At 43.6% G+C, this 14782-nt stretch overlaps 1 protein-coding gene across 12 annotated transcripts in view; it reads left to right on the top strand.

Moving 5' to 3' along the window:
• Positions 1-14782, top strand: part of KALRN (kalirin RhoGEF kinase) — a 520424-nt gene that overhangs the window by 483685 nt on the left and 21957 nt on the right. For 7 of the 12 annotated variants that reach the window (XM_062607041.1, XM_062607043.1, XM_062607044.1 and 4 more), the window contains 4 exons: positions 1880-2118; positions 2978-3225; positions 6474-6597; positions 7981-8040. In XM_062607041.1, the coding sequence (XP_062463025.1) occupies positions 1880-2118; positions 2978-3225; positions 6474-6597; positions 7981-8040 (671 nt within the window). The other 5 variants (XM_062607047.1, XM_062607049.1, XM_062607050.1 and 2 more) reach the window with 5 other exon arrangements.

The following is a 14782-nucleotide window of genomic DNA, read 5'->3' as shown; positions in this document are numbered from 1 at the left end:
ACTGATGGTTGTATTTCATAAGGAAAACGCGATTGAACTGTACCTTTTTTAAAATCATGTTTTGTGGGGGCTTTTGAGAGAGAAAGAGAGCACACAAGTTTGTGGACAGTGATTTTTGCTAGAAGCTTGTAAGAATACTAACAGATGTTGAACAGGAGGCTGGAAGCCAGGCCTTGCTGTGATAGTTTATGGTGGAATTAGTAGTTAAAGTGAACACTTGCCTAAATACCCTTTAAAAGCACTGAGTGGGATAGATTGTTTGAAGATAGATTAGTAAGTATTCATTAAGATCTTACTGCTAAAGATCTTGCAGCTTAATGTACTGTATATACTAGAAGGTTGTCACCATAATTGTCAAAATCATTGTCAGAGTTCTCCCCAACCTTCCTTTTTCTCTGTGCCTGATCTGCAGCAGCACCAAACCATTCTCAGCTGCAGCTGAGGTGGCAGAGTTACAGTGTAGCCACTGTGGCATAAATACAAAGCACTTTTGTGTCAGGAGTCACTGTGTAGATTTTGGAGCCAAGTAATCTTCTGGATTGCTACAGGTCTATGTTTGTGTCCTTTTGAAGAGAATGGTAATATGGCACCCTCCTTGATTTATTCTTTTTTTTTAGTCTCTATTCTTAAGTATTGAGTGATTCCTTGTTGGAGTAGTCCTGCCTTTCCCTGGAAGGGGAATGCTAGAGAGTATGCTGTGTGGTATTGAGCCTTTCTGTTTTTCTTTCCTTTTCGTCTTGTTGTGAAAGACATTCCTTCTGTTGTGGTTCCCTGGTTAGGCTGATGCTGTGACATTATGTCCTCCGTCTGCCTCTTGCTAGACTAGTCTCTCTGCATTCCAGTAGATTCAGTCTGGCGCACGTACGCAGTATTAACTGACTAGATATCATCCATTAAAGCCACATAACATACAAAAAACAAACCCATAGGTCTGGGGATGGTAGTCTGGACCTAGCAAATCTGCCCATTTTCCCATTCACTGTGAGTCCCAGCCCTGATCCCTTCACCTTCAAACATAAAAATATTTTCTGTTTTTACCATCTGTATTTTTATCCTTCTCCCAGCATAAGCTCTTTGCATGGCTATGAAAAGCACACTCTCACAAGCAGATTTTTTTCTAAAGGCTGATGAAGTTGTTTAGTGTTGCTTGTGGGTGTTTTCTCGAGAGGTCTGTATTGCTAGGATTAATGTCTTTATACCATCTATACTTTCTCACTTACTGGTAATTTCCAGCAGTTTCCTTGAACCAAAGTAGCTAATATAGAAAGTACATAGAGAGCCAAGTTGCAGTGCCTTATGTCTGAAGAGTACTTAGTAGTTACACTCTCTGGGGAATATGCAACTGGAATTTAACAGTCCTGACCTGTGTTTTCTGATGATAGCAAAATTCACTGTAAATGAGCTATGCATCTTTTATCCAGGCTTTCATTTATTTTGACTACAGGATGTGAGTTATTTGTTATTTCAAAGAAAATTAATGCAATTACGCTCCATCCCTGCTAGTGTTCAAGGCCAGGTTGTGCAGAGCCTTAGGCAGCATGGTCTAGTGTAAGGCATCCATACCCATGGCAGGGGGGGTGGAATTAGATGATTTTAAGGTCTTTTCCAACCCTAACTATTTTATGATTCTATGTATGCTCTAATGGCAGATGTTTTAGCCCACTGTGCTGGTTAGAGAAGTTGTTCATTGCAGTAGCATGGAGTACTGTGTTCAGGTCACACGTAGTACAGTGTAACATGCTTGCATCCTGTCTAGCCATGAACGCGCCAAATGCTTCCATGGTGGCATCTCCTGTTACTGTTTGGTTTGCAGTTCATGTGTCTGTTCTGCAGCCCTTTGCATTGAAAGCATACAGCTAATTCTTGTCCTCTTTTGCAGCGCTACAGTCTCCCATAGAGTACCAACGCAAAGAAAGTAGCTCAGCAGTGCTGAGGCCCCAGACCGGTAGGGTCCCTCAGCCCAACAGCAGACCCTATTCTTCTGTTCCAGTAGGGTCAGAGAAGCCTTTGAAGGCTACAAGCCGTAACCCATCTCTTCCACCCCTGAAGATATCTACCTCCAACGGCAGCACAGGGTATGAACACTCACAGCCAGGAGACAACTATGAACAAAACAAGGTACTGAGCTCATCTGATAAAACATGATCTTACAGCCCATTTCTTATACCATAGACCATCTGTAAAGTTAGCTTTAATTATCAGCTAACCAGGTCAACAGGAACCAACATACTGAAGCAATGGTGTAAAATGTGATTTGGAATTAAACAGACTGCAAAAGCTCTGGCATTCAGATGGGTGGTACTTCAGCTGGGAAGTGGAGACAGAGCCACTGTGTTTGCAGACTTGGTGAACTCAATATCTATTTGCAGTACTCACAGCAGCAACATTCAGAGTTCTCTAATATCCATTAACCACCCATTCCTGAAGAGGTCTGCTCTGGTGGTGTAGAAGAGGTTAGACCTTTTCCCACGTTACAGTTTACAGGGTGCCAGTTGAAGGTTATAATTTGAATGCCTGTGCACTGCACACAAACTGCCAGAGTCAGTAGCCATCAGCAGTGTTTGGACCCTGCTGCTGCTTGCGGTTGACCAAAGCCATGTTCCAATATGACCTATACTTAAGATCATGAGATGTGTGATTATTCATTTGGCTTCTAACATTGAGCCTTCGTTTGTCTTTCCCCCCATTTGTCTCAGCACAGATGATTCATCTGTAACACCATACAAATGAGAACATGGCTGGGGCATCATCACTCACAGCTGTGCAGTCTAATATGAAATAGGAGTCTGCTTTGTATCATATTACTGCCGCCTTTCAGATCCTTAAAATCCTTTTCTACCAATGTGAACTGTGAAGTGTTTTGTATTTTTAACCCTGGTACAGTTAGGCTGGAAATGAAGTAGAGGGATTGATGCTGGGAAAGTCAGGTTCCTCAGCACCACCTGCTCACTGGTTTCTGTTGTGTCCATTTCCACAGACTGATTTGGGAGGGTGCAATGGGACCTCTTCCATGGTGGTGATTAAAGATTACTATGCACTGAAAGAGGATGAGATCTGTGTGAATCAAGGAGAGGTGGTTCAGATCCTTGCTATCAACCAGCAGAACATGTTCCTGGTGTACCAGCCTGCAAACGATCACTCTCCAGCTGCTGAAGGATGGATCCCTGGCAATATCTTGGCTCCCCTCACTAAATCCACTACAGATAATAGCGACGGAAGCATCAAGTAAGTGCTTGTTGGCTTCGCTGGGAGCACTATGTGGATATTTGAGGAAAGAGAAATAATAAATCAAAATAAACAAACCCAAATGGTAGGGAATTCCTGCTGATTTTTATCAACAGTGCCATTGGAACAAGCTGAGTGGTCAGTCTGCAGCATCGGGCATCCATGGTGGATAGCTTGGGTTTTGCTTATTTTCATTTTGTGGGGTTTTGTTTGTACTTTGGAGAGAAATAAAACCATAGATGGTTAAAGATGTGTTTTACATTACAACATTTTACACCAACATGGACCTGCTTGGACTGGACTTATATTTATGTTGTATTAAGTTACTAATCTATATATTGGTTATAACAGCATCTAGCGAAAAAAGAAACACAAAAAAAATCCAGGCCCTGTGTTGGACTGAGGTTTGCTTCTCAAGGAGGAGAGATTTTGTTGTCTATGGCAATTTCCTTGTACAGCTTGTATCTTTTTTTTATTATTATTATTTTGGTTTGGTTTGGGTTTTTTTTCTGTTCACAGTAACTTTTGTAATATATTTTTTGTTTGCAAGACCCCCAAACAAGTACATTCCTGTATAAAGTATTTTGCACTATTTAAAAAAAAAAAAGAAAAGAAACAAAGTCAAATTGATGAAGTCAGGTTGTGCAATATAATGGATAGTCGCAATGTTCATCATTGTACCTGTAATGTAACTAATTTTAAATGTACTATTTTAAATATGTAAAATAAATTTTCACCATGAGCATGTTTTAATGAGGTAAAAGAGCTAGTTTGACCCTGTTTTGGTTTTGGTTTGGTTTTGTTATTTCTTTTTTTTGTTGTTGTTTATAGCATTTTGTCGTTTATTTAACAAATGTGTGGATATATATTTTTCTTTTCTGATTTTTAGAAATTTGTCAGTCTGAAATGACTAATGCAAGAAAGTGGGTTTTTGGTATTAAACACAGAAGGTACAACCCTCTTTTCAGTAATACCTGTTGATTTCTTTTAACATCTAAAATGACTAGATGGTAATGCATGATGTATGCTACAAATTTTGCTACCTTACACGGTTACCATGAGGTGCAGAATTGAACACAAGGAAAGATTTTCTGACAGATCCACTAAAAACAATAACTTGATCTCTGCTGCGGTTTCAGATAAGAGAAATTATGATTTTACCAGTCATTCAGTAATGAATGCTACAATGAATTGCATGTTAAGGCAAAGGAATTGCTTAGCACGTCTCTTGCACACCCGCCACGGCCATTCCCAGGTTCCTCTCTAACCACAATATGCAGCTATGCACCCTTAGATTCCCCTGCGGCACCAGGCTCCTGGTGAAGACACTGATTTCATGGCATCTGTACAGTCAAATTCTGTGTCAAATTATGTAGTTGGATGAATTGTTACCAGGAAGGCATAACAGAATTGAAAGACACATGCATTGCCCTTCCCTCTTTCTTACAGCAGTGAGATTTAAAGTCTTAAATCATGTTTTCAGACTCAAACAACTAGAACAATCCTGAAACCTAAAAGATGCTTGAATAATAGAAGTCCTATGGGTACAAACAACCTGGAGCTGGTGTTACCCTCAGCCCTGTATAGTCTGCCAGATCATATTCACTAATTAGTATGAGTAATAAAACTGTTTCTTTTGTTGACAAATACTGTACACAAAGTATGTGGTCAATTCAGTAGTGCTGGCACAATGTATTATTCACCAGTAGATCAGGGAGGCCACCAGCCACATCTTTGAGTCTTACCATATCTTAAAGGAAAACATAACGGTCCTGCACTGCTGGATAACTTCCACTGCTCTGCACATCTAATTTGGACCTCCTTCAGTAACACCCAAACATCACTGAGCACTCCCTGTCTGGCTGAGATGTGCAGGGTGTTCCGGTGCTCCTTGTGCCTCGAACATGACTTCCCATGCCAGCTTTTTGAGCGGAGACCCTAATCCTGGTTACAAAAGCAGTCTGTATGACCCAGTTCAGTCTTGTGTCGATGGCAGCCAGTTCTGTTAGTTTACTTTTTTGTTCTGGTTTGTTTTTTTTTTTTGTTTAATTTGAGCTACTGTACAGCTCCCACCAGGTGCTGATGTGTAACCAAAAACCTCTTAGGAATCAGATGCAGCGTTCACGGGGGAGCATTGGCTGTGTGGGGCATCCTTTGAGTCCTACCTTGCTAACATACTGCGTTTTATTGGCATCGCAGGTGATCGTTGGATTACATGCAACTTGCTATGTAAAATGTATCAAGGTACTGTAGACATGACCTGCCAAACATTGGGCTTAAACATGCAAATCAAATTTGCATGACTTAAAGGTGGGCAGATGCTTTGAACCTTGATCATTGCACTGCTGTTTTGAGAGCTTTCTGCTTTGGACGACATACCCCTTCCCCAAATCTCTCCCAGCCTGTCCACTATTTAAACCAAATGAAATCCATATTGAGAATTGTTTTGTTTTTTTCTTGATTTTTTTTTATGTCTGCTTGATATGCAATTTCTGTTGTCAACACAGCATTGCTCTTACAAAGGGCAACATGGTCTATTACTGTTTTTTCCAAGAGTAAGGTTGTGAGAGCAGCAATGAGGGCAGAAAAATGTACTGGAATTCATGCCTGCTGTGATGCTATCTAAAACCCATGAACTGACTGATGTCCTCTCTAACTGAACTGGCAAAATCAAATGGGAAGTTATTGGTCTTGAGAGGCACAGCACAGTTTGTCATTCTAGGAAATTACTTACCTCTTGGAAATTTAATCATGTAGCTCCTATTTGTTGAGTTATTCATGTTCTGAGCAACATACAGGGAGCAAAGCCTTGAATTTCTAATTTATTTTTATTTTCTTGCTCTACCAAGTAACCTATTAAGACCATTCTCCTGTATTTACTGCTTTTAACCAACAACACTGAGGACCAAATTGGCCTTTTAACTGTAGCAAAAATAAAATCAGTTTCTATTTGTGGCCATGCAAGACAACAGATGACCAAGTTCTAGTTGCCTGCTTCCATCATGGACATTTTTTTCCTTCTCCATACATCTAAACAGCAAGCGTGGCACAACATCTGCTTCGCAGAACTGTTTGGTTTGGTTTTTAACTTCAGCTCTCATTGCTCAGATTGAGATAGGCGTGTTGCCAGTGGCTTTCACCTCCTAGGGAATTACAGTAATCGCAAATGTGGATGCTGGTTCCCCTTTCCAGATACTTCCTTCCTGCTATGATTTGCTGTTTGATTGCTGCGTTTTTTGGTACAACAGGAAGTCATGTTCATGGCATACCCTGCGCATGAGAAAGCGGGCGGAAAAGGAGAGCAGTGGCAAAAATGAAGCCAATGGGCCACGTAAATCCAAGGATATTCTGGGGAACAAAGTCTCAGTTAAAGTGAGTAAGGCCATCTGAAAGATGTGTGCTGCTCTCCTTCTTCCCATCCTTTTCACCCTCTGTAGCATCCTCTCCTGAGAGAGGAGAGGGGACAGTGATTTTGAGTTTGGTTTTTATTTTGTTTTTTTATATGTTTGGGGACTTTTTCCACTTTAGGTTTTTTGGGGGAGGGGGGTGATTTTTTTTTCTTTTTTGTAATATCCATTTTAGCAGGATTTTTGCATGCAAGATAAAATGCAACCTTTGTTTTTAATTTTCTTTTTTCCTGGCATTCCACATGCAAGTAAGTAATCTTCATTAAAAAACAGGAGTACATACCGTTAAATAACTGTTCTTAAAATTGGCACAATGGTGATTTACTGACATCTGATCTAGCCCAATCTACAGCTCCAGCAGAGCAGCTGCAGGGATGGGAAAGCCACTGGGTGGACCAGTGGCCTTATTGAAGTTGATGAGTTTTCTTTAGGCCAGTATTTCACCACATGCGAAGATAAGAGGTTCTCAGCCTCAAGATGCTGAAGATTTTTGATCTGGGGAGATGGTCTCAGTGACCTTTTCTTTCCATATTATTAGACAGTGCAGAGATGGTGAATCTGTCTTGCCAGGAGAGGGTCTTGTGTGTGTCTGTGTGTGTGCGTGTGTGTCTGTGTCTGTCTGTCTTTCTCTGAGATCTCCCAGTATGGAAAAGGTTGAGAACTGTGGGGTTAAGCTCCATCTTCTGTTCTGGGTGCCTGACTGCTGTGCTCCAATTCAGAGGATCCATCCCTATAAAGCGACCATGAGGCCTGCTCCGGACAAATCTGGGGCTTTCCCTCCCAGCAGAGGCAAGCAAACACTTGTTGTGATTTTGACACAATCAAAGTCCAGCCTTGATTCAGGAAACCACTTGAGCATGTCCTTTGGATCCACCCCTCCCCAGGACAGCCCATGATTAAGTGTTTTCCTTCGCAGAGGCTTTCCAGTCTTGTAAGCCTAGTGAAATAGTCATGGCATGTGCAAAGGGAGGAACCCTGCCACCGCAACCCAGGTGCCCTGGCACCCACTGCACAGCTGCCCTGCAGCCCTGCTGCCAGCCGGGGAAGGACTGGGCCTGAGGGAAGCAGCTGCTCCAGCATGGTGGCCAGTTCTTCCTCCCATTGCTTCCTTGCTGTTTTTACTACGTGAACGACCTGCAGACTCCCTGTGCTTCTCTGGCAAAAGCATGTCTTTGCCTTTGCTTCCCTTGTTTTGTTGTCAGTTTGGGTTTTGTTTGATTTTATGAGAGCATTTTCTGTACTGTTACCCATTTCCGTGCTGCTTACAACTCCTGTGATGCTCTGCCCTGTCTAACCAATCTCTCTTCTAATCTCGTTCTCTTTCTTCCTCTTCATGCTGCCAAACAAGGAGACAAACAGCTCAGAGGAATCAGAGTGTGATGACCTTGACCCCAATACTAGCATGGAGGTAGAGACAATCATCCTTGTAATATGTCTTTTTCCAAGAACATGCGCCCATTTTGAAATGCCTTTGTTGAAAGGGGAGCTGGTGGGTCTGTTTTGCTCGTGGACATAGGTGCCAATTAAGTGTGAGTCACACAAAGCACCAGTTCTGGTTTTGCCAGGAATCTGGGCTGCCTTTGTGGTGGGAGCAGTGGAGGAGCAAGCTCCTTCTGAGCTGGAGGCTTATGTAACCACCCTCAGTCTCCATTTCCCACCTGGGACCTCATTCAGTGAGACAAGAGTGCATGCATGTCAACTGCTGATAAACATAGCAGCTTTCTAAACACCTCTTGCCCTGGCAGTACGTGCTGAGCTGCTAGTCAGGCTTCTGTTACAGATCACTGGAGCAAATGTCATTGAACCCAACTAATAATTTGAATTATCTAGAAGACCAGAAAACACATCTCTTTTCTCTCCTAGTGGGGTGGGAAATTGTAGTTCTATAAAGGTACAAAAAGAGAATGGCAAAACTGGTTGCATGAGTGTACCTGTGTCACAGAACAAGGCTGATGCAGGTAGGTGGACCCAAATTATGATATATTGCACTGCTCTTTTTTTCCAGTGTGAAACCACCAGTTCTAGTGGAGTGACCAAGACAAGCCACATTTTAAGAGCCTAAAGGATCTTAAAATCATCAAAAGTTATATATCTGGTGCTTCTCACTTAACGTGTTGCAGGATCCCTTTTTTTCTGCATATACGGACCACAAACCAAGCATTTGTGTACATTGTACCAAGGCTGGAAGAGCTTCTGACTGAAAGAGGCAGGGACAAGGTTCAGAGAGACCTGAATCGAAGTGATTTTGTAGAAGTGACAGGGCAGATCATTGGGGAACAGGGATCTGTGTCCTGAGAGATCCCTGGGATGCTGTTAGCCAGGCTGCACTATAAGCATACTGCAAAAGAAAGATGATCTTCCTCCAGGAGGGGTTAAAAAAACAGAGGGAGAAATGTATTGAGATACACCACCTCAGCTGCTAATTTGAAGGGTCTCTTTTATTCTGTGTTGGTGCAAATAAACACATCTCTGAGAAGGGGATGTGTACTAAAGGAAAGCTTTTGACCCAGCTGACATCCTAGATATTGGATGATCCTTACCACTGAAGCTGAATATTTTCAGGAATGTGTTTGCATTTTCAGAGTATTTTGCCCATCACAGATGCCACCTAGAAGCGTATGTATTTGTTGCAAGGCAGTGCCCAGTTATAACATGTGAGTCTGTGTAAGCTTTAGATCACTGGAAATTGCTCTACGGAGTAAAAGGTGCTGAGATACAGGTATATTGTACAGAACTCAGTGAGAATCATGATTTTTTTTCAGAGAATTTCAGTGTTTTGACTGTGCTCAATAGGAGGAAAACCAAATGTTTTGAAATCACCAGTGGAAGGTATCTGGGTCCTTAAACATATCAGAATTTCCAGTTAGTTCTAGCATACTCCACATGGGTCTTTTTATTTATTTGATTTGAGGTTTTTAACATGGTACAGTCATTGTTCTAGCCTGCCTCTCTGAAGTTCAGGAGTTAAGAGCCTTTCTGTTTAAACCCAAAGACTAGTGAAGTCTTAGCTGTGGTATGAATCTGCTATCAGGGGTGTAACTGTGTGTCTGGTATGTGACTCATTTACACTCAGAAACCCCATCCTACATCTCCCAGTTCACTTATTGGAGGTGGCACCATCACTCATAGAACTGCCTTGCATTTCCCAGGAGCCACCCTGTTCCTTATGGCTTGGAAAGCTCAATTCTGCTTCTGAGCAAAATTCTACGTTGCTCAGCAAATATTTAAAATGTCAGAGGGAGAGAAAATAAGAGTGCAGTTGTGGGTTGACTTGCTAAGGTTACACTGCCCTGCAAGGAGCAGCACGGCCCTTGCTTTTTGCTGGTTTTATTGCATGGGCAGTTGGAGACAGGGTGACTGGCTGTCCAAGGGGAGAGAATGCCTCGTCCTCACACCTGGGTCAGCTCTTGATGGACTTTATGGAAACTGGGAGTGCTGGTAAGAGAGCTGTGTGCTGGCCATCAACATTCAGAGGTACATGAGGCCCTGCCTGTGTCATTAAGGTGGAGTCGGCTGTAGCTGTTATTATAGACAGGTAATAATAGAGCAAGTCACCTGGCCTCTCCTATTGGACTGTCACCCCTGACATCTCTCTTCCTCCCATCACGCATGAGAATGTGCACCCACTGCTGGAAGAGAGAGAGCAGTTTCTAAATGCAAAGCAGGCATGTTAATACTTGGAAATGTTTGTGCAATTTGCCTCCAGCCTAGTCACTGTGCAAAAAGTCAGTAAGCTGGTAGTAACATCCATGGAGTCCCACAGCCGCTGTGGTCCTTCAGATGTCGCTTTGCTTGCTATTTATAAAATATCACATATCTATTCAGTAGATCCAGATTTCTGAAGCACTTTGCCTTTGTTTCAAGAGGGAACATAGAAAGAAATGCAAGAAACATATGTAGTGAGAGCGGGAAACTGAAATTCTGGTGATCGTTTAAAAAAAAGCTAAAATGCTATTACTGTGCTTTTGCCCACACAGGGACTTGCCAGCCCTGAAGAACTCTCCATTCACTGTAACTCTTGACTAGAAATAGTGTCTCTTGGTGGCTGTTTCTTTTACCTTTGTTTATTAATATGTACTGAATGTGCATAATGATGGAAATGAAATTTGGGGGTCCTGCTTTGCCCTGTTGTACCACAAAACAGAAGGTGCAAACTCACCTGTTTGTTAGGCACGTGAGTGTAGGAGCAGGCACTTAAGGAACATAGGTAGCCATGTGAGGGATAGGAGTAACCTGTATTTAAGAAAGGTTGGAGACTCCCTTTCCACGTGTCTGTAGCTAATTGCACAGGGACAGGCAACTCCACTTCTGGGAAGAAGGTGTATGCCCTTGTGAATCAGTAAATATACACGCCCAAGTCTGGGGTCCTGGACAGTGACACAACTAGTTGTCCTACAGTTCTGTGTCGTAACATCTCATGGGGTTTCGATATCGCTGAAGAGGTCTTAAGTCAACTGTGCAGATCCCACTGAGCTACCGCTCTTGCTAAATGAATGTCCTTCCAGCAGTCAGAAGACCTGACTGAGCTAAACCTCACTAAGTTCAGCAGCAGCTCTTCTGGGCTTTGGAGTGGACCCCACATGTTGAGGATCTGACATGTCTCCAGATGTCTTGTTTTGCACGTGATACCAACTGCAGAGTGTTACAAGTAATCCTGACCAGCACACAACTGTCACCCAGTGTCTAGTGTTTGCTCCAGTTTCTTAGCTGTGCAAAGGCGAGATGAAGTCCAGGCCCACCCCAAGTCAGTGGAAGTGCCATCATTAGATTAGTGAGCTGGGCTATTGCCAAGGTACGTAAGTTGGGCTTCATAATCTATTTTTTTTTCAGTTATGACATTTTAGCATGTTAAGAACTACTCAGAGACACTTAGAGCAAGATAAGCAATAGGAAACATCCTATAGGGAGAAATATTGTGTTAGCAGCCCCATAGTCCAAATGGTTGAGTAAGTAATGGTTTGGTGGATACAGCATTGGCTCCAAGTCAACACTCAGCTCAGGCCAAGAATTCCCAAGTGCTTTAGGCAAATGCCTTCATCCCTGCCTTGAGTTGTCCATCTCCAGAGCAGTTCTAACGTACTGTCTTGGTGAGATCTTGTACAGTACTGGTAAGAAAGTCTTTCCTGGCCTGTTACCACAGTATGAACTGGTACCATCCTGAGAACCTCCTGTGTTTCCCTGGGGTGGCCTCCACAGGTGACACTGCTGTCCTGCTGCCCTGAGTGGCCAGGGGTTGCTGAGACTGACCAGGAAGGTGGCTCATCAGGTGTGACATAGCTGGAGCTGGCTGCGCAGACGCAGGGGTTTAGCTTTTGGAAAAGGAAGAAGTGACCTACTTCATCTGCAGGAAGGGGGTGCGGTGCTACAACACGGTACCCGGGGTACCAGAGACATCCCACCAGCTACAGGCATGGAAGCACACAGCTATTAGGGCCTGACAGGAGGAGCATGGTGAGGGCAAGAGGACTTATGCTTTGCACAGGTGCATGTGGAACAGTCAGCACCCTTTGTGGCTTCTCCATCAGTCTCAAAGGCAGCGAAACCCATCCGTGCTGGGTGCCAGAAGGCATTCCCCATCCCCGCTAAAAGGCTTCTGCTGTGGGATATTTCATCAGATACCATTCTCCCATTTAAAATTATATTTTCTCTTCGGTATCATCTGTCCATAGGCAGTGGGATCCTTACTTGCTCCTTTTATCAAGAAATTTCCTTGTTTCTTTTTTTTGAGGGAGGTGACACTGTGAGCTTGTGACACCCCCCCCCCCAAAAGTCTCAAAGTAGAAGGTGACCCAAGTCAGACATGGGTTGATGGATCTTTTCTTGCAAATTTGAGTTGGCTTAATTCCTCTGTAACTCATTTCATTTTTCTCTGAGCATCTTTTCAGTGTTTTTTGTGTGAGGGAGCCAGGAGCATGCTGCTGACTCTGCTGCCAGCATGTGCAAATGCGTCAATATTTTATTTTAACTCGGTGACCAAGAGGTGCCATGAAGTATTTACATAATGCTGAGCTGCTTGTCTTGGAGTAAACATGCCCTCTGCTGTTTAGATAAAGAATGGATCTTATTACAGAGGGCTTGGTTTGCAGCCTAGCCTTATGATCTGGGGGAAAAAGTATTCTCAATCCTGGTTTTGATGAATTCCCTTAAAATGGGACTGAAAGTGGACCTGGAATCTGGGCATTGGCTGAGCTTTTCTGTGCATTGCATGTGTCTGGGTTGGGCTCAAGGCTCTTTCAAGGAGGTGGGTTAGACATGGCGAGGACATCTGCAATGGAGAAGCAAACCCTGGCCAAGGCGAGGAGCCCTCGCAGGCAGCTGGGCTGCACTTGCAGAGTGTTTCAGACTGGCCGCTGGCATTGCAGGATGGTTTCTCGCTCTGCACAAGATACAGCAGGTGTGCACAAATGAAAGATAAACTCTTGCTAAGAATTAGGGCAGTCTTAGTCACTTTGCAAGTGGACTTTGCTGCTACTGCTGCAAATGCCTTTCTATCTTTATAACATGAGCTTAACAGACCAGGAAAAATGTGGCCCAGTACTGCAAAATACTGAGCACGTATGCTGCTTTTCTAAAGTCTGATTCATCGAATCATAGAATCATAGAATCGTTAGGGTTGGAAAGGACTTTAAGATCATCTAGTTCCAACCCCCCTGCCATGGGCAGGGACACCTCACACTAAACCATCTCACCCAAGGCTTCGTCCAACCTGGCCTTAAACACTGCCAGGGATGGAGCATTCACAACCTCCCTTGGCAACCCATTCAAGTGCCTCACCACCCTAACAGGAAAGAATTTCCTCCTTATATCCAACCTAAACTTCCCCTGTTTAAATTTTAACCCGTTACCCCTTGTCCTGTCACTACAGTCCCTAATGAAGAGTCCCTTCCCAGCATCCTTATAGGATCCCTTCAGATACTTGAAGGCTGCTATGAGGTCTCCACACAGCCTTCTCTTCTCCAGGCTAAACAGCCTCAACTTTCTCAGCCTGTTTTCATACAGGAGGTGCTGTATGTATACGGGATTGCCACACTAAGTTACACTTAAGTTACTTAGATCTAAGTCACTTAGATCCCTGCAGGTCCCCGAAGGTATTCAGGTATACACCTTGTGCCTTTCTTAGTTTGAGCCCTGAAACAGCACAGGCTGAGGGAGGGAGAAGCAAGGTCTTGTGTCTGGATTTTTTGCTGAATAACCTGACCTGTCCTCCCATTTCCTCATCTCACCGAACTTTCCCTCCAGCTCCCTGTCTTTGCCTGGTCAGTGTTAAACCACAAATCACTTCTGTAGAGGCCATTTCATGGTTTACTTCTGCCACCTTGTGTGGGGTTTTCATTTTCAGCTGTCATTGTATGTGAAAAGGAAACTGTGGCCAAGGAGGGAGCATTACAAGTTTCCACCTATCCTGGACAAGGCTTCAGACATTTAATCCAATGGAAAAAATAAATCCATCTCATTTCATCCAAATTTATGTTCATAGAGAAAAGAGCCAGCTGTGTTTCTTACCTTAGGAGTGACTGCATTGCCGACTGAGTTTCACCCCTTAGGGTTTGTGTTTGCCTGCTGTGGACTGACACTGAATATCATGTGAGAAGTTTTTGCATTTAGTAGTTCTATCCCACGACTTTATTCACTCTCAGACCAGATCAGGAGCCACAGTGGTGCAATTGGTGTTTGCTGGGACTTCTTCAAGGAGCCCTTGTCAGTGTCAGACCCAGGCTGCCTTCCCTGCTCATGGCCCCCATGGCCAGGAATGCTGGGCTGAGGGCTGGTCTGGGAGATCCTTGTTCAAACTGCTTCTGATTGAATGGGGTTTCAGGGCTGAGCCTTATGTTGCTTTTCAGAGAGAAGAAAAGCAAAACCCCACAAAAACCACATGACCAGCAGGCGTTTTTTTCCCCACATAGTAATCTCAAAGTAGCACAGAGCATTCCCTGAGAGAGTGATGCACAGAATCTGGGACTCCTGCATCACCCCCGTAAACACCACTGCTGCTCTTCAGCTTGTGTGGGAGAAACCAGGGGCAAGGAGGGCTTTAAAAAGGGGGAAAACTTGCTGGAGAGGGTGGTCTTTTACCCTCTTTTCTCCGAGGGAAAAGTCCCTTGGATTTGGATGCTGTCATTGCCCATGTGAGCATCTTTGGCAGCATTATG

This window comes from Pezoporus occidentalis, unplaced genomic scaffold (genome assembly GCF_034315485.1).
Source record: "Pezoporus occidentalis ecotype Australia unplaced genomic scaffold, CSIRO_AGI_Poc_V1 ctg12, whole genome shotgun sequence".
Classification (NCBI taxonomy): Eukaryota; Metazoa; Chordata; class Aves; order Psittaciformes; family Psittacidae; genus Pezoporus; species Pezoporus occidentalis.
The sequence above is the reverse complement of the archived record's forward strand: the minus strand, read 5'-3'. Positions and strand labels throughout refer to the sequence as shown.